The 19548-nt window shown below is 43.5% G+C and overlaps 1 protein-coding gene and 1 long non-coding RNA gene across 8 annotated transcripts in view; one reads left to right on the plus strand and one right to left on the minus strand.

Annotated features, from left to right (window-relative positions):
• The window catches only part of NRP1 (neuropilin 1), a 138151-nt gene that overhangs the window by 107059 nt on the left and 11544 nt on the right, over nt 1–19548 (plus strand). For 4 of the 6 annotated variants that reach the window (XM_082740756.1, XM_082740755.1, XM_082740753.1 and 1 more), the window contains 5 exons: nt 778–1109; nt 5750–5894; nt 9119–9223; nt 13662–13721; nt 18909–19046. In XM_082740756.1, the coding sequence (XP_082596882.1) occupies nt 778–1109; nt 5750–5894; nt 9119–9223; nt 13662–13721; nt 18909–19046 (780 nt within the window). The remainder of the gene's footprint in view (nt 1–777; nt 1110–5749; nt 5895–9118; nt 9224–13661; nt 13722–18908; nt 19047–19548) is intronic. The other 2 variants (XM_082740757.1, XM_082740758.1) reach the window with 1 other exon arrangement.
• On the minus strand, nt 11200–13648 carry LOC309869495. 2 transcript variants are annotated; one of them, XR_014314207.1, is made up of 3 exons: nt 12960–13648; nt 12679–12859; nt 11200–11616 (listed from the first exon to the last, which is right to left on the minus strand). It is a non-coding gene; the product is annotated as an uncharacterized lncRNA (long non-coding RNA). The 2 variants fall into 2 exon arrangements; XR_014314208.1 differs by having other exon boundaries at nt 11200–11523; nt 12960–13640.

Below are 19548 nucleotides of genomic sequence, written 5' to 3' on the forward strand. Positions count from 1 at the left end.
CCATTTAGCACCTTGGCCTGGAGGGCACAGACCAGGATGATGCCGAAGGAAACGGGGACCACAAGCCTGGGTCAACGGACTTCTTTTTCTTTTTCTTTTTTTCTTTTATTTCTTTTTCTTTTTCTTTTAAACAAAACCATGACAGGTTTACATAGCAGAACAGGAATGCCAAAATGTAAGATAGGGGTAGACAAGATGACTAAGCAGGAACTAGCTGGTTGGCAGTTCCACTGGTCAAAACACAGAGTTTGGTAAAGGGATTCAGCGTCAAGGGAAAAGGACCGTTTGGATTTGGACACGGTACATTTGAGATAACAATGGATATTTGTGTGGAAAGCTCCTAATGCAGTTAGAATAAGGGGTGGTCAGGACAGCTTCCTGCTGTTGAAATTACTGATTTCACATCTTCCATCTGTCATAAACTGAACCTCTGTTGGGCAGCGCCTGTACTAGATCTGGGAATAAGTTCCGGGTACCAAAGAGACTGGAATATCAATACTTTGACATTAAACTTGGAAGAACTCAGAAAGAGGGACGTGTATGTCCTTATGGAAGATTTTCTTAATTGGAACGTGTGTCTGGGAGGGAAGTTTTGCAAGTGTAGGAGAAAAGTTTGAGGGAGGGAAAGCTCTGGTTTAATATCAAATGATGCAGAGACTTACACATGTGTATGAATGGATACAGACAATGGGCCGATTCAATCTGTGGTATTCTCTTTCTAAGCACGGAGGCTTGTAGAAAACCATCTCATGTCATCTATTTCATTCCACCCTCTAGATTACCCTTGCTCCGGCATGTTGGGTATGGTGTCTGGACTTATCTCGGACTCCCAGATAACAGCATCAAACCAAGGGGAGAGAAACTGGATGCCTGAAAATATTCGTCTGGTAACCAGTCGCTCAGGCTGGGCGCTGCCACCCGCACCCCACCCATACATAAATGAGTGGCTCCAGGTGGATCTGGGGGAAGAGAAGATTGTGAGGGGCATCATCATTCAGGGGGGGAAGCACCGGGAGAACAAAGTGTTCATGAGGAAATTCAAGATTGGATACAGCAACAATGGCTCAGACTGGAAAATGATCATGGATGACAGCAAGCGCAAGGCTAAGGTGAGGTCCAGGGACTGGGGATGAAGTCCTTTCTCGAGTCGTTGACCTAGGTCAAGGACCTCCTGCATTTTCTTGAAGAAGTATGACTTCGTATTTCTTTTAAGCCGTGACATCAGTGGAGGTGTTTGATGATGTCCATAAGACCCCCATTCTAGGGAACCCGGAAATGAGGTACTGAACATGGTTTCTGAGAGCAACACAGGATAGCATTGCTGATCACCGTTCCTCCCTTAGGGAACAGCAGAAAGCTCAACACTGAGGAGACACGGTGGCCCAGAGGTTGAGGGTCTGGGGGTTGACAGGGAAACCCAGTAGAAACTCAGAATCTCTCTGCAGATCCTAATCTGTTAGCACCCCCTCCCATTCCTTTCCCCTTCTCTCACGCTTCCCTTATTTAAATGTTTTTGAGGTTTTTTGTTGTTGTTGTTTACTTTCTACTTGTGGTGAAAGACACATAACATAAAATTTCCCATGTTAACCTTTTCAGCTGTACAAGTCAGTGGTTTTAAGTACATTCATATTGTTTTGCAAACCATCTCCAGAATTTCGTCATCTTGCAAAACTGAAACTCTAGACCCACCGAGCAATAGCTCCCATTCCCTGATCCCCCATCTCCTGGAAACCACCATTCCATTTTCTATCTCTATGAATTTGACTTCTCTAGGAGCCTCACATAACTGGGATCATACAATATTTGAATGTTTATGACTGTCTTATTTTCCTTAGCACAACGTCCTAGCATTGTGGCAGGATTCCTTTTTTCTTCTTTCTTTTTTCTTTTTTTTTCAAGCTGAATGATATTCTTTTGTATGCATATACCACACTTTGTGTATCCGTTCATCCACCAATGGTCCCTATCATTGCTTCTCCCTTTTGGCTTTCGTGAATCGTGCTTCCATATGTTTTTAGTACATTGGAACCTTTTTAAATATGGTTGGTTCTTGACCCAGTGGAAAGGGAGATATTCCAACATTCCCCACAGATCTTCTTTAGTAATTATGTTTTAGTTGGACTAATGGTCAAACTTATTTGCATATCCTGAGCCCACAACACCAACCAGGAGAGGACACCCAAGAGTATGCTAGGGGACCCGAGAGCTGGTTTGAGGATGAACTAACAAGCCACAGCCTGTCCATTCTGTCTGCACCGTAGGAATGGTATGCAGCCATCAACACACCCAACACAATTGGCTTTCCATGCCTACTTTGCCCAAGACCCACTCATTTTGTGAAAAGATCTGAGCCCATTGGCAGGAATGTTATCCTTGCTCCCACTCTAAGCAAGCGTGGGAATATGGCTTGATAAAAGTGACTCAGGCCAATGGTCTTGTGGACAGGAGACAAAAGCCCGCCAGCACCGCCAGCTCCCCTCTGTCCAGATAGATGTGAGGCTCAGCAGAGACCTCTTGTCCCCCACGGCTGTGATCAGCACCAGTGTGGCAGGCCACCAACAGCCACGATGCTGTCAGAAATGTAAGAATTTCTCTCCCATCTCACCCCTGCTTCACTTGTGGTTTCCAAAATATTTCCAGTTTTTTTTTTTTTTTTAATCTACATGCAGCTACTCTCTTTCTTATGTTCATTTCATTTCCCCCCTTTTATGTCTGGCCCTCTTGTTTTGGTAAAAGAAAAAAGTGAAAGAGACATCAGACACTGGCATTCCCCTAAGAGCCAATCTCTTCTGAGGAGTGGTGAGCCTTCCGACTCGATCACCAAGTGAGATTACCACACATCAGCAGGGCCAATGCTGTTGTGACAAGTTTGTTCTTCAACACAAGGGTTCCACGGGAGAAAGATAACCAAGTGCCTTATGCTTTGGATAAGATGCCCTGTCGCGTCTGCAATTAAGTCCAGAGCTAAAACTATCGCTCTGGGGTAGTACTTTGCTTACAGAATTCCACCCTAAGCCAGGACACAGTTTTCAATTCCAACCAAAAAACTCCATTCATGAGTACGTGAGATTTTTCTCCTCAAATATTATTTTATCCATCATTATCGTCTTCCTGTGATATTTAAAACCACAAAACCGTCTAAATTATTTACAGAGTCCAGTCTGCGACTCCTAGTATGTCCCTCTCCCGACATAAAATCTTTTAAGATGCAAAAGGGCACGGGTAAAACCTTCAGGTTAGGAGCATAACTATTACTGAACTGTATGACGATATTTAACCCATTATATTTAACATATGTAACAATAACGTATACAATGATATTTAACATATTATATTTAAGCTTACAAATGAGGGTTACCTGCGTAGAATGCCAAGTATCTTTCATGTAATACTAGAGTGAGCGGGCAGGGGTAAAACCTTCAGGTTAGGAGCATAACTATTACTGAACTGTATGACGATATTTAACCCATTATATTTAACATATGTAACAATTACGTATACAATGATATTTAACATATTATATTTAAGCTTACAAATGAGGGTTACCTGCGTAGAATGCCAAGTATCTTTCATGTAATACTAGAGTGAGCACTGTTTTTATGAATGAAACAGGACTTTGAAGGATTGAAAAGACCTTACTTCTCACTTCCTATCTTCTGGTAGCCATAATGGACAAGGTATATCAGAGTCTCTGCATTAACTAGACTTCTCAGGAGAGGAGAGGGGATCTAAGGTCCCAGAGCTCTCTTCTTCCAGAACATGATTAGTAAAAGGACACAAAGATACTTCACAAACAGCCTCATGTTAACAAAGTTAGCCCAGTTCCATATGGCTCTTTACTGCTAATACTCTTCCCAGCTCATCCCCGTCAGCTTTTATAATGTTTTTACATTGTGCTAATTCTTGACTCGAGTTAAAATGAGAAGAAGAGCCCGGATTCCATAACTCTAAGTGCTTTTCTCCTGTGATTGTTGGAGCTTTGTTAACATCAACAGAACAGGCATGTGTAGCAATGTTGTTTTCATCCTAATTATACCTCGCTGACGACACTTAATTGTGCCTAACAATAACGTATGTCAGATTCTCAGTGACTGGAAGCCAGCTATGTTCCATCAAGAGTGCAGAACCCCAATTGTGAATTTACTATTATTTACGTGAAAATGATAGAAGGAAGCCTTAAGGGGGAGAAGCGGGGCTATGTTAACCATGTCCTTTTAGATTCCTGGAGGCTTTTCTGAACTGGAAAAGGGTGATTAATTTCCTTCTAGAACTCAGAGAACCTCTAGTCATGTCACAGCCCACCCAGTTGTTCTCTCTCTTCTCTTACATGTGTGCCCCCTTTAGCCCTGATTTTTCTCCTGCTGAATGATCCCATCTTTTGCTGGTTTGGAACGTCTTGACCCAGCCATTGGGTATCGTCCCCACTCCTGACTGACATGGCCTGGGGCTGGCCATCCACTCAATCTGATCTGCTAGGTTTGGTAGTCCAAACTGCAATACATTTAAGGAAACATAAGAAAACTAAATATATTGCCTTGGTCATAGGCCTCAATTTCCTGAATTTAATGAGATTAGACTAGATCCTTTCTTAGGGCACCAGTCAAGACTACATAGGTTTGAACCCTGGTTCTGACACTTATTATACCTAGAGCCATGGGCACATTACTCAACTTCTCTGTGCCTTATCTGTAATCTGGGTGTAATGATAGAACCTACCCGAGGATAAAATGAATTCTTCTATTTCAAGCACTTAGAACAACGCCTTGCACCTGTAAATATTGCGCAATGTTTGATGCATATAAGAGACACTCTCAATGATAAGGTGGTTTGATTTTCCTAATCCCCCTACCCCACCTCCCACCCTGGACGGGATTAAGAATGATGTTGAAAGAAGAGGACATAAGAAGTCTTATCTGTTTCTTGCAAAAGTTATTGTTCCAACTTCTTACAATTCCACTCAAGGATTTTGACCTTCCGGTCTGTGTAAAAAGGGGACTAAAATAATCAAGTTGCCGCACCGGCCATGGGCTGCCTGGCTGTGGAAGAATGCCACAGCGTATTCAAGTTAGGAATGTACTTCATTTACTCTGCAGTTCAGCCCGCCCTCAGGACCTCACTCCATGCTCAGGACCCTTGTTACCTTCCTGAGATGAGAAGGTCTTTTATGTACAAATGCCTCCCTCCCACGGGTGGTACTGCTTCAGTAAATAGCAATTTCAGAGTGTTGGAATAACACCAGTTCCTGACTAAATTGTGTTTGCACGGCATTACGTTTAATATCTCCTACTTCAGGAGTTTAATCCCTTCTATGAGTCTTAGCAAAACTAGGACCGGCTCCTTTAAGAGGATGTAACAGGCATCGTTGTTGGAAATGTGCTGTCTATTCTAGCTCTGAAAAATGGCAGCTTCTCTTCCTGAGTTATCTTCCTCCACCTCAAGGAAGTAGTGGAAGTGTCACTTCTCCCAGGCACATCAGCATGTCATTGAAAACGTGTCTCATTAAACCCTCAGCTTCTGGGATAGCATCCGTGTGTGCTCCAAAGCTTCTGAGAAATGGTATCTGTCACTTCTTGGAGAAGCTTTAATTGTTGGGTTTTTTTTCCCACTTCCTCGTTTGTAAAAGAGGTGTCAGCCATTTATGAAGCGATGGGATGGAGTCTATTTCTCTGCCTTATTAAGAGTCCTGAAGGGGAGACTTTTCTGCCAAAAGGGAGGTTTTATCAGTAATGGCGTTTCTCATACTTCACAGTCTTTTGAAGGCAACAACAACTACGATACTCCTGAGCTGCGGACTTTTCCACCTCTTTCCACACGATTCATCAGGATCTACCCTGAGAGAGCCACTCATGGAGGACTAGGGCTGAGGATGGAGCTGCTGGGCTGTGAACTAGAAGGTAATTACAATTCCCAGAGTCCCTTCTAGTTCCCCAATTCTTAAATCTCTTTCTTCATGCATTTATGCCCCTGAGGGTGCTGCTGCAAATGGCTAGTTTTCCCCCGGGTGATCCTGTCTCTGGGTCTGCCAGTCCGGGAGGCTCAACATTCCAGCACACCCCACGCAACAGTGCCTTGGTTGTCTTGCGAACAGTGTTTTGGTTGTTCGCAGAGCTCTCCTCAGGTTCTGTGGGTTGCCTCCTTTGACTTTTTTAAAAAATATTTATTGAGATGAAATTCGCATAATAGGAAATTGATCATTTTTAAGTGAACAACTCAGGGGCTTTTAATACATTCACAATTATTTATGCAACCAAGACATTGTTCTATCTAGTTCCAAGATACTCCCATCACTCCAAAGTAAACTCCCCCACCCATTAGGCAGTTTGCCCTCAATGCCTGGAAATCACCAGTTCTTTTGACTTTTTCAGTCTTGTTCAGCCATCTGTCTGATTCAAGTTTCTGTCTGCAGTGGTAACTACCATCACATCCTAGTGGGAAGGGACAGTTGACAGACTGAAATAGCAGCATTACCCTGAATGAATTTCTCAGATTGCTGCAGAGAAACAAAACTTTACATGAGATAATATGTCTGAATGGGCACTGAGATCCATTCAAGGATATTACTGCGTAAATTTATCATATGAAAGTCATACCAAGGACAAATTCATTTCACACACTGACCTTGGAACTGCACGCAGCTCTGCCCTTTTATCACATAATAAATAAGAGGAATGTTTGAAAAAAAATGATGCCATGTTTGTTTATTGTACTGTCGAATGCTTTTGTGCATTAGAATTCCCATCTGCCTTAGATTTGAGCATCAATGAGTAACCAACTTTTCCATCCCCATAAAGGTCTTCCTTCAGGTTAGCTCTGAGGATGGCTATTGTTGGTTCCCAGATGTTAATCAACTGAACATATGCTTATGGTTGTTTTGAAGAATGCTTTTTAATACCACCTTCTCGTGGTTTCAAAATTATTTGTGTTTTGAGCTACCCAAATATAATTACATTCTTGAGCACATTAAACATCATAAAACTTTGCTTATGCACTAGAGAATCTCAAGCTATAAATCACCATCCTAGTGAATAATTCATAGCTACTTTTGTATGTATTTATTTTGAAGTAGGCCATTATCTCCCATTCTTTATTGTGTAGTTGTTTCTATATCTGGAGCCATGTCCAGACCTCTGAACTACCCAGTCACTATCAACACAGACTAAGAATGACTATGTGCCAGGACTTTGGCAAAGGTACTGAGAAAGAGAAGAGACAGGCAGATCAAGCCAATTGCAGACATGTTCATTCCATTGGCTAAGAAATGTGCTCCTCTGGAAAAGGGAGTCTGCCACTATGGTGCAAGCCATGAGCCTGGATTCTGGAAAGCAACACTGATTTAAGAGGTGGAATGAATTGCTGGTTGAAAAGACTGAGGCTGGTGGCAGTTTGCCAGTGTCCACTCTTGTAGTGAGGTAGAAATAGTTGGTGAAGAGATTTGCTGCAGATGTTTCCAAGCACTCACAAAAGTGAGGAAGTTACTCGGAGCCATAGGAGAAGCCAACGTCCGGGGAAAGTAACAAAGCTTTTTGACACAACAGGTGAAAGGGAGTGATTTGTTTTTTGTTTATTTGTTTGGTTTTTAATTCCTTAAAATGATTAACATCCCTTAGTAAATAACTACTCCATGCCTTACGCTCCAGAAGATACCTAGAGGAACAGAGAAAGACAGGGGGTTACAACTCAGCCTTGCACACGTGCCCATCCTACTTCGGGCTAGCATTTATGAGAAATAATTAGAGAATCACAGAAGAGAAAATACATTCAAGTATTAAAGTTGGGATATTAAGATTATTCACTTTCTACTTTTTCAGTTTAAACCATGTCCTACCCTGGGTCTCTTCCAATGAAGCACTCCTTCTCGATAAATACCGTAAGAAGGATGAATAGAGAGTTTTAAATACTTGAAAGCATCACGAGCATCTGGGCCTCCAGGAAGGGTTCTCTTGATTCAGTGATAATGACAAGTGGAGTCCAGAATGTGTGCTTGGCATTGTACAAAGTCTACATTGTACACCTGGATGGAATACACATTCTTCCTAGTTATTATTGGTGTGTGTCCTGGACAGTTAGGGAAGTTGAAACTAGCTACGTTTCTATATTTGTCATAACTCTACTCAATAATTAAGCACAATTACAAAGAGTATCAAATTTTTATTGAGGAAGAAGCAGTTACCAATACAGTTCTACTGGCCAGAAGCTCTCAGAGAACAGTACCCCCCCACACCCCCCCACACACCCGCTCCCAGTGTCTTGTCTGGTTCTCAGACATCAAGAGAGCTGTACCTTATCTCAAGTCTTGTAAAGTGAAATGTAATGCCGAAAACTGTAAAATATTAAACAGATTGCAAGAATGAGTAACAGGCAGAAAAATAATAGACCAAACTAAATTTAAAGAACTTCAAAAGCTGTCTTTGATTAATGTTGGCTACTTTTCAACTACAAGCTCAAAGATACAGGACTACCTGCCAGGGTTGGAATGCAATCCCCTAGGGAGTTCAGGGAAAATGACCCCAGGATATCTAAGATAACTCCTCTCAAACACCTGCTCCCGAGAGGGGGGTCCCAAGTTGTGGAGCTTACTTAAAGGGAAATGGATTAAATCTAATTTAAAAAAAATAAAGAACAATATTGTCCTAAAAGAGAATCTTGAGACTCCCTTTTGGGGAAAAATTATAATACCAACTTAGCAAACTTAGCAAATCCTAAGAATGTAAAAGAATTCATGACAAGCGAGTTCTCTAGCACGTTGAAAATGAAAGGAGAAACATTTGAAGCAGGATCTCTCTCATCAAAGTTCTCAATTCCAGGGTCATGAATAAATAACCAGTGAGAGAACTCAAGCACTTTTCAGAAAAAGGATGTTTATGTAGATTACAATGTATAAAACGCTAGGGCTGCCAACTCTCCTCGGCAGATAGTGATCAAATACCAAAACAAAGCGGTCCCCAATGCATTCTGCTAAATCCAAGTATATTTAGTGCCTGAAAGAGAGGCAAGCCATGCCCCTGGCCTTCTTACCATGGATTAGAGTTTTCTGCAAAGGCGTTAGCGGATTCCCTAGCCAGAGCCCTATAAGTACATTGCAGAGGTGTGAGATCATAATCCTTGGATCTCGTTTCAGCACCTACAGCTGGACCAACCACTCCCAATGGGAACCTGGTGGATGAATGTGATGACGACCAGGCCAACTGCCACAGCGGCACAGGTGATGACTTCCAGCTCACAGGTGCAGAAACCATCCTCATCCCATTGCTGTGCCATTTCAGTCATGTTGGGGTTGAGACTGGCTAGTTCCTGTGTGTGTGTGTGTGTGTGTGTGTGTGTGTGTGTGTGTGTGTGTTCACGTAACTGCTCCCGGCCCTGACCATGGCCGGGGTCCGGGTGGTGGCAGAGCTTCAGCGCCATCTTCCTTCCCTCCTGCTGTCCTGCCACCACCACGCAAAACAATAATTTGAGCCGTGTCCAGAGTCAGAGGCTAGGATGGTCTTAATCGAATAAGAATTTCTCCACCATGGCTAAATGTGCACGACTCATCCTTATCTCCAAACCCCCACCCTCATAACACACACATGACCCATACTAACCACACACTTTAGAACGTTTCTTTTCATTTTCTAACCAGGGTGAAATGTTTTGAGTGGAACCTTTACCCAACGAATTGATGAAATTGGGCTTCTATTTGAGATGCAGCTTTTAAGTGGGGATTTTGTAAATCCTGTTACATTAAAACCTACAAAGGCAGAATTAGTTCTTATTTCACATCAGGAACAACTAGCAAATGTATCAGGGATGGTGTGTGCCAAATACCTCACTAATTAATTTAGGGTATTACTCCGTAACATTCTAAAACCTTGAGAGCTCGAAAGTGACCTTCTCTTCTCCTTGGAATGGCAGAGGAAATATTAGACAAGGGGGGGGAGGGGAATGGGATTGTACCAGTTGGAAATGCGCCAAGGCAGTAGGATTTTCACCCGATTGTGGCCAAAGGCACTGTGGGACCTTTACTGCCACCCGGGTCAAAATGCAGTTTCATCTAGCATCTGACTCTCATTTTACATTAAACATGAGCCCTTGGCTGCACGTCTGTATTTTCACCCAGAAGGGACTCAGAGAGCCCACATAATTAATTTCCATGGGCGAAACTGAAGGCGTTCCCATCTAACTTCCTAAGAGTGCCATGTTATTGGCTAACACATTAATATGAAATCTGCAAGGAAACGTCCCACAGTACATTTCCAACTCCTTCAAAAGCTCTCCTCTGAAGGAACGAGAGAGCCCCACTCTCAGAGAGAATAAGGGGTCAGATCGAGCTCAGAAATGTTGTACCATGAACCGGGTTTCCATTTAAATCCCAGCTTCTAAGGCTGCCCCCCTCCAAATTTCCAGGATAATCGCTTACAGTCATAGGGCCAATAAATGTTACCATGGGCTTCTGAAAACAAATCCTGTATGTAAGTAGCCACAAGCCACAAAAACTAATTAATGCAGAAGCATTTTCTTTGCGAGATGTCAAGTTCAAGCTGAACCCCCTACAGCTGGTATTAAGAACAGAGTACCATTCTATGAACCAGGTCCTGGGGAACCTTCCCAGGATTGCTTGTAAACACCCTGTCACAGACCTCAGGGCTTTCGTGGACCCCATCACACATCCGTAGTGAAATTCCTCCTAAAAAGGAACGACTATACTCATCACAGTATACCCTTTCAATTGCCCTGTTGTGGAGAGGGTTCTTTCTTTATAAACCCTAAAGTGGTCAGTTAATATTGATTAGAAACAAAGCCTCAGATTTACTCCTCGTTTCAGAACAACCAACCTTCTTATTTTTGCATCAGTTCATGACTGAATCAATTGAAACTAAGGCCTTTGAATGAAACAGGCAAGTATGTTAGCCTGGAGCAAATTATGTACGGCAATGAGTAACACACCACAGAAAATGGGTCATTTATAGTGGAAACACTGACAGTCTTCTAAGAGTTACAAGTTTATAGTTTATCTACAGCATTTAAAATCATTTATTGGTTACACTGAAAAAAGTTCTAATTTTTTTTTCATATTACCGTGGCAAAAAAGAAAAGCCATTTTCTCAAGTCAGCCCACTTGTCTCAGTATCTATAAATACATACATATATTAGGAACTTCCAGAGGTCTTGTTAATACCCGCTCCCTGCCCCCATCAAGAAGAGGTGATTTCAGTAGGAATCTCATGTTTCAACTTCATTTATTGCATTAACAGCCAACTTGGGTTTTGTATTTGTCTTTGTTTTTGTTTTTGTTTACTTATTTTGTTTTATGGAGCTATGGGTTCTTCTTCTCTGAGAAAGGGTGTGCTCATGTGTAGATGTTTTTGTGGGAAGCAGAAGCCTCCCAACATCCAGGGTGTGCTCTCGCATAGGAACAGCTCACGTCTAGGCTCGGGCGCAGCTCTGCACCTTCCTTGCTCCTTCTGTCACAGCCTTTACCGGCAAAGCCTCAAACTGGGCACGTTGAGTATAACAGAGCCGAGGTAAAAGCATCCTCACTTTAACCTTGAGCGGAGGGAAGGTAGAAATTAGGATGAATGCTCTCTTGCTCAGTGATTGGTTCTTTCATGCAGACGGCGTCACTTCAATCTCTCCTTCCTGGGGTAACGTTTTGAATATAGTGGGAAATAAGTATTTTAGCAATATGCTTGTTACTTACAAACAACAGTGAATTCCAGGTGAACTGTACCGAATGCATGGAAATGAGGAGAGATTGCGCTCTCCTGTACTTGCTTGCCAAGGTGAAAATTCACCCCTGAAGTTACTCATTTGCAAATGCCTTTGAAGTCATTAGATAATACAATTGGTTTCAAAGGCACCGGGAGGCCAAATTTCACATCGGATCTGTGTGTACTCAACAGCGGAATTTGGCTCCCAACCTATAGCAAAACTGATAATGCATATCGGTTTTAAAAAAGTGAATTTTCACCTTGAGTCTTTCTCCCCTAAGACCACTGGGAACAGAACGCTAATGTATTCTGGCCTCCCTCCAATTCTGCCATTATAGATTCACCTTCTTAACCCATAATATATAAAATTCCTTCTTCCTAGCGCCTGCCTCACTGAGGCCACGCACACCTGTGACCGCTCATCCAGCATATTTACGGGGAGACCCAGGGTAACCTGACTTGATACTGCAGTCGATTAGCTCCACACTCTTCCCACCATCCCAAGAGTATGATTTTACAGCTCTCTGATTCACGATCGGGATGATTTCTGATCTGTGGGAGCTGCGGGGCCTGGACAGAATAGAAATGATCACAGAGCTTGACTGAGCGATACTACTGGAAGGTGTACGTTGACACCGGAGAACCGCCTCCAAAACTCTCCATGATGTGCATGAGCCCACCCCATGCCCTGCCCCCGAGTCTGCCCAAGGTCTTATCTCTTGGGGCAACAAATACATGCTCTCTGACTATACCAGACACTCTCAGGAGAAATGGCTTTTCTCAAACACCTAAGCAATAAACAGCAAGCCAGTGTCTCCCACACGTAGTAGGTACTAACACTCATCTGAGGAGCTTTCAAAAATTCAAATTTCAAGGCCTTACCTCTGGACATGCTGGTTCGGTGAGATCTGAGGAGGATTAGTGGATTGGCAACTACAGCTTCAGCAGGCCCTCAGGTGATTCTTATGGTTGGCAAGTTCTAAAACACTACCTTAAAACAGAGGTTTAGGGGTGCCCAGGGGGCTCAGTCGGTTAAGCGTCTGCCTTCGGCTCAGGTCATGATCCCGGGGTCCTGGGATCCAGCTCCACATCAGGCTCCATGCTTGGTGGGGAGCCTGCCTCTCCCTCTCCTCCTGCTTGTGCTGTCTCTCTCTCTGTCAGATAAACAAAATCTTAAAACAAAACAGAAAAAAACACAGAGGTTTAATGAGGAGGAGCAGAAAACAGAAGCACCAAGATGCAGTACAAAAGAGGGGGAAGCTGAAATGTCACCTGGTTCCTTCGCCCGGAATCCCAAAGTCAACCCCAGCTGATTGGAAGCTGATTCGGTTCAGGAGGTCATCCGCGCCACCTTCCAGGGCTCCGGGCCTGTGACGCAGTGTTTCTGCTCCTGCCTTCTCCCGCAGCTTCTCCAAATCACATGCTGGGCAGAATATTTGTCCTTGGGAAAAACAAACCACTTCAGCTGCTAAAGAAAGAAGGAACTCCTGCCACCCACGTGAAGCTTCAGTTTTCCAAACAGACTGTGGGGAACAGCCTGGCGCCGCCCCTGAAGGCGCGCATCTGAGACCTTGGGAAACTATTTGAAGCTCAGAGCCCCAGGTCGAGTTTAATTCCCAAGTCACTGAGGACGTGTGGAGGCTTTGGCTTTTCCACGGTTCCAACTGTGTAGCATGCTTAGCCGAGGGAGTCAGGGAATGCCCTTGGAACGAAGTCTCAGGCCCTCCGTACAGCCTGGACGCTTTTAGGAATACATGTGTTGAGTACAGAATCGTGGTTTATGCGCGCTTGATCTTGCGGTGGGTAAAATCTCAGTAAAACGGTTTCCACGGGTGGAATTAAAGGAAGGATTTTCTGGGGAGAAGGTTTGCCTTGAACAGATGTACCTGAGCATACAGCATTTCCTTACTGCATATTATGCACAATGCTTCCTCTTTCTGATTTTCGTATGTTACTTTTTTGTGTGTTTTTCAGGCGGTACCACTGTGCTGACCACAGAGAAGCCAACCGTCATAGACAGCACCATACAATCAGGTATGAAAAAAATAAAAAACACAAAAAATAGGGTAGATTTCACGTGTGTCTCTCCCCTCCCCCCCGCCCCCAAGCCTCCTTCGCCGTGCTTCTCGGTTTCAATTTCTCTCAAAGTCCTAGAAGAGAGATGCCACGCAGCATCTGGTCTCCAAGCATGAGCCATAAATATTGCTTTCCTTCATCCACATGTATATGCAGCAGGGAATGAGGTTTCCTTCTCCATCAGTAATTGCCAAATGGTGACAATCCCAGCTCTCGACGGAGGGAACTGGGTAACATACTTTGTTTAACGCAGCACATCTAGGACATGGACTGTGTTTGCAAACTCCAGGAGAAGGAAATCTCACAGGCAGCAGCCTGACTATTTATTTTCATCACAATCCTGCAAAACCGAGACAGGCAAAGTTTGTCAGTTCTGCCTGCCACGGAGTTGGCAGTGTGACAACAGCGTTTCCAGTGGGCGTGCCACGAAATGGGGGTGCCGGAAACCACGGCTACGATGGTGCGCGGGAGAGCGGCGCCCCGGGGAGCACCCCCCCCTTCCCCGCCTCCTTTTATTAATAGAACAGACTAATGACTTCTCAGACCCGTGACTTGCTGTTTACGGGGGGCCAGCGGCAGTTAAATGGTAACCTCCGCCCCCCTCCTTTTGTATTTTGTTAGGATTCTGTAAAATTCTTCCCCATGGACACACACGAAGGGAAATCGTCAGTGCAAGCAATCAGAGTTTTTAAATACTTTCAAGTTAATCATTAGAGTAAGGTGAACAGGTCAGTTTTCCAACTTCTCCCACTTCCTTTATCGCAGTGCACTGAGCCTTGGCCCCCACAGTCATTTATTAATGGGGCGTGTGGTGTATATCAATGTTTCCTCAACAGTATGACACTGCCCAGCGAGGCAGAAAGTAGAAAGGGCTGCTCTAATTAGTATGCTTCCTTAAAGGACACTGCCACCATTGACCTATTAAACTGCAAAACAAACTTCTCTTCGGTTGAACTTAACCCCGAGTTTCCCTGCGGTGGGCTCAGGTTGACAGAATTCCTGTGACCCCACGCCTCACATACCCCCAGCGACCGAAAGGTGAAACAGAAGAGCGTCTGTTCCCCTAAATTCGGAAAACACTGTAGTCCAAAGGACATCTTTCCAAGGTAGAAGATAGGGCCTTCGAGTTTGCACCATGACCCTGCACGGACCCTCAGGAGTCCAGCCTCTCCTGTGCGTCCTGCCTTCCCTGAGGGTCCTGGGCCTTCTCGGTGGTTCTCTGTAGAGTAGCACCAGCTGACTCTCTGGGACCCTCTGTGATAGGGAAGAGGGCTGGGGGGACATACTGAAGTTCTGGTAACCTGACAAACATGTTAACGGCCCTATTAGTTTTTTTCTCTTGCCAGAGTTAATTAAAAGCCCTCTGAAGTTGCTAGAGAACTTACCTCATCTCTTCTGTCTTCTTGCCTATCAAAAGAGCTAGGGATCATTGAAAAACTGAAAGGTGACAACAGCTCTGGAGACAATAGAAAGATCTACACCAGATTCCAAAGTGGGGTAATTTCCCCCTGGATGTTGAAGGTCAGCAATGGCTTCTTGAACACATGCGGTTGGTGTATGAGTTCAAGGGCCAGCCATCCAGTGGGGTGTGCTGTGGTCAGAGCACAGATGGGCAAATCCTGAACCAGGAAGACCCATAGCCACCACCACCTGAACCAGCTCATGTCAGACCACAGGACTTACTGAGAGAGGGGGTCTGCTCTGGTTTTGAGTTCCACGGTCATCCCAGAGTCCTTTCTAAATCAACTCGGTTTCTTGTTTTTCCGTTGTCTGAGTCATGAATCTGTCTCCCAGTGTTTGCGGATAATGGACCTTCTTGGAGGGGTTCTGTTCATGGTCACCTTCTGGCTAAGCCCATGGTTAGAGCAGTTCATGAGGCCTTGCGTGTATACCAAGTCCAAGGCCAAGTCTGGCTTTGAGGTGTTCACCCAGTGGTGGGACCCACCGCTCTGATAATTTGATCCAACTGCTCTGCAGGTTTCAGATTCTTCGGGCATATTTACAAGCAGCCAGTTGGACCCCTAAACTTTCATCTAGTCTGACTTTGCTGAAGCCGTCACAGACTTGAGCTGAGTCTTAAGGTTTCATTTTTGAGGATTCTTATCAATATCATAAACTCGGTGGGCATAGAATACTCATATACTGTCTGGGTTGTGATCAGACCCATCAAAGCCTGTTAATGCTCTCCCAGACAATGATGAGAAACCCTGCATTTTCCAGCGGGCCCCCCCTGGTATATCTTCAAACACCCCTAGAGCAGCTGAGAGTCGATTCGTGACCCAGGATTGTAAGGGCTTGAGTACCTCCACTTATTGGACTGAAAGATCTGTCTGAGAGTAAGTTAGTTAACATCCTCAAAAGAAGTTCTGAATGCCAGATTCCAAAATTAAATCCTTGTGCATATATGGTGCTAATGATTCAAATGCGGGCAAAATAGGTTCCTCGAGTGCAGCTGGGCTCGGCGCACAGCGGCTATAAATTTGTTTTAAGTTCAGAATATTGTTTCCTGCTATTTTTAAGAGTCAAGAAGGGATTTAGCCAGATTATTCCCAATGAATTTAATGAGAATTGTGCAGTCACAGGGCCTGGGTAATATTCAGAAGACTGAAAGGTCACTAACCCTATATACTTACTTCATTCGTCCGTTTGCTTTTTTCTCTTTCTTTCTCCTCTTTGCTCTTCTGCTTCTCTCCTTCTTTCTTCTTTCTGTCCCTTTTTCTTTCTTTCAACTCCCTGTAAATGTGTGATGTTTTATGTGTCTTGTAGCCTTTCTGGCCAGGCCTGAACTGTCAACATCTTCTCACTCCACACCCCTCCCCGACCATATGCATGGATTAAAAAAAAAAGAAGAAGAATATTTCTTCTAAATTAACAAGCTTGCCATAGATTATATGATCGGGACAAGAAGATGAAAGAGCAGTAAAATACAAAAGGTTAGAGCAGATCCCCTTGTTAAAGTCACAGAATCAGAGAAAACACAAGAAGGTCAATGTGGACAGTCGCTCAGGGCAGCTGCAGAAATGCTTGAACCCTCCTCTCAAACAAGGCTGTCCTATGTCCTCCTAGTCATAGCAACACATCCAAACTCCTAGATTTTATGATATCACCAGAATATTTAGAGCCAAAATAATGCATGGTGTGGTTTCTATACTATATGATAAATTTAATGTATTTGCCAGAAATACAGCCAGAAATGTGTGTGCTGTAATGGCTCACTGCCCTCCTGCCTATGCTCGTCTTATAAACTGCATTTAAGGAGGAAACCCAAAACCACATACATATTAACATTTTCCAATATTAACATTTCCTAACAGGAGATTATGCAACAGTACATTCCAGGTTCCTGGGTGTTGACATCCAAGGTCGCTCAACCATTCAGTCACTGTTCGATAGACTGTAGTTCATCTGCATAATTCAATCTTGCTGCGTAAAAGAGTGGTAAATTTTGGAGAGGTTTTCTCATGCTTTAAGAAGCCCTATTTCATAGTTATGATAGACGAGACATGAAATATATCTCTCCAGTGACACCATAGCTGTGAAATACAACCCTTCTGCACTCACAGAAAGTATGCCCCTTAGCACATCATGGGGCTGGCCCAGAGTGGCTTTCCCCAACTGGCTCTGCTCACCCTTTGGAGAGCCCATTCTGCTTGGTTTTGACAATGCATAGGGTGCATTCCTTCCAAAATTCCACATTAGCATTTGCAAAAGGTTCCTTGGAAAGAAACATGTAAAGTAAATCATCCTTTATCTATTCAGTAAATCTTCCCACAAAAATCCCTCCCACCATTGTTAACGTGGGGGAGGGGGCGATGGCATCCAGGTTCCCAGAAGGCGGCAAGCAAGCCCTGTCGTGTTAAACACGGACAAAGTTAAAGAATAGATCAAAACAAGATCTGATCTGAGCCTGACCCTAATACACCATTTCAATACTATACTTCCCTTATTGTACATACAAATGGTTTTGAGACATGTTCAAGATCAACTGGCAAGATGCCCTAGGCACCTTTCTCTCCGTTTCAATGCTGCCATCTTGTGGACTACCTAAACTCAGTGAGAAGCAGTGACCTCCCTTCATTAGGGAAAATAGTCCCTTTGTGTGTTTAATTTCATTTGGGGGGAGGAGTAGGACTGACCAAAGCATGAGAACTTTTATCTTTAGGATTATTTTAATTATTAGCTTCAGTTTACTGAAAACAGATTCCAAGCCACAATGATTTCATTTCTTTCATACTTAAAAAGTTAAGCTACTTCTAAAAAAAAAAAAAAAAAAAAAAAAAGAAAAGAAAAAGAAAAAGCGAGGGAGAGTAAAAAATAAAGCTACAGAGCCTTAAAAAACACAACGATCAAATAACACCTTGTAGAACACACAAGACAAATAATTCCGGAGAATACATTCATACTTTCTTTTCAAACATTTTGTTTAACATTAAAAGAAATGTTTAAGGGGGCAGCTCTTTAAAAATGCTTGGGCTCTACGCAAACCTGCACAGAGGTTTTAATTTACATGTGAATTTTAAAATTCACTAAAAAGGCAGAAACTTACCCTTAAAATTAATTGACCTGATACAAAGCACAGGAGACTAAATAACCTAATGCTTCAGAGATTTGACATAAAGACCAGAAGCATTACCCAGTGTGGTGAGAATACAGATAGCCTCGAGAATGAGACATCCAGCCAAGTCACATTTCTAGACTTTTGAGGTTCATGAGTCAACCGGTACTCAAGATACTTCTCATTGGTGGATATCGATGTGTATGATTCATCCTCAAGAACAGAATATCTTTCATATTAAATATCGTGGGCATAGGAAGAATGCTATACATGTAACATGTCTGCCTTGGAAAGTAACCTTCCCGGTTTTTTTGTAAAACCAATTTGACAGGCAGTCCATAATCTTTTTAAAGCTGGATTTAAAAAAAAAAAAAAAAATCCGAAACGTGATTTTGCAAACATTTTGACATCACCATGGGTCTTTTGAGTTTCCTGGTAGTCCTGGGTTTTGTGGTTTTCCCAGAATTTTCAACCAGACGTTAAGTTATATAAATTGTGCCTTTCGTGAACAAATTAAGGGCCTTGCTGACCTCAATGATTAAATTTGTCTTTCTCTGCTTGTCTCTATTTTTCCTTTCCACCCACTGCAGAGTTTCCAACATATGGTTTTAACTGTGAATTTGGCTGGGGTTCTCACAAGACATTCTGTCACTGGGAACACGACAATCGCGTTCAGCTCAAGTGGAGTGTGTTGACCAGCAAAACCGGACCCATCCAGGATCACACAGGTAATGCAGAGTTCACTGCGGCCTCGGTTTCTCTGAAAGAGAGAGGGGACCCTGTGGGGGGGGTTCTGGGCTCTGTGAGATGAGGGGTGTGAGAAAACACTCCCGAGCATTCACTTGGGCTTTCATTTCCTGGAATTACCGAGATCTCCTTTCTTAGAAGAGATGGTCCTACTCCGGGTAACAGACAAGGTTGATTAAATCTGACAGCGGATGGCCTTTTGGAAAAATAGCACACTAGGCAAAGATGTGTGACTAAGTACCTGTTTTATACTCTTCCTGCACCATGTTCATGGAAATTCCGAATACATTCAAAAGCAAAGAAGACTTAGTTGACCTGAACCCTCTACGCATATGACCCAGCTTCAACGGGCACCGACCGAATCACAGGACTGTTATTTTATCTTGAGCACCCCTGGCTTTGGATTATTTTGAAGCAAATCCAGGCATATGCCATATCATTTGTTTTGCAGCTAAAGAAAATATGTGAGGCTCGTGCCCCCTC

This window comes from Mustela nivalis, assembly GCF_964662115.1.
Source record: "Mustela nivalis genome assembly, chromosome: 7".
Lineage (NCBI taxonomy): Eukaryota > Metazoa > Chordata > Mammalia > Carnivora > Mustelidae > Mustela > Mustela nivalis.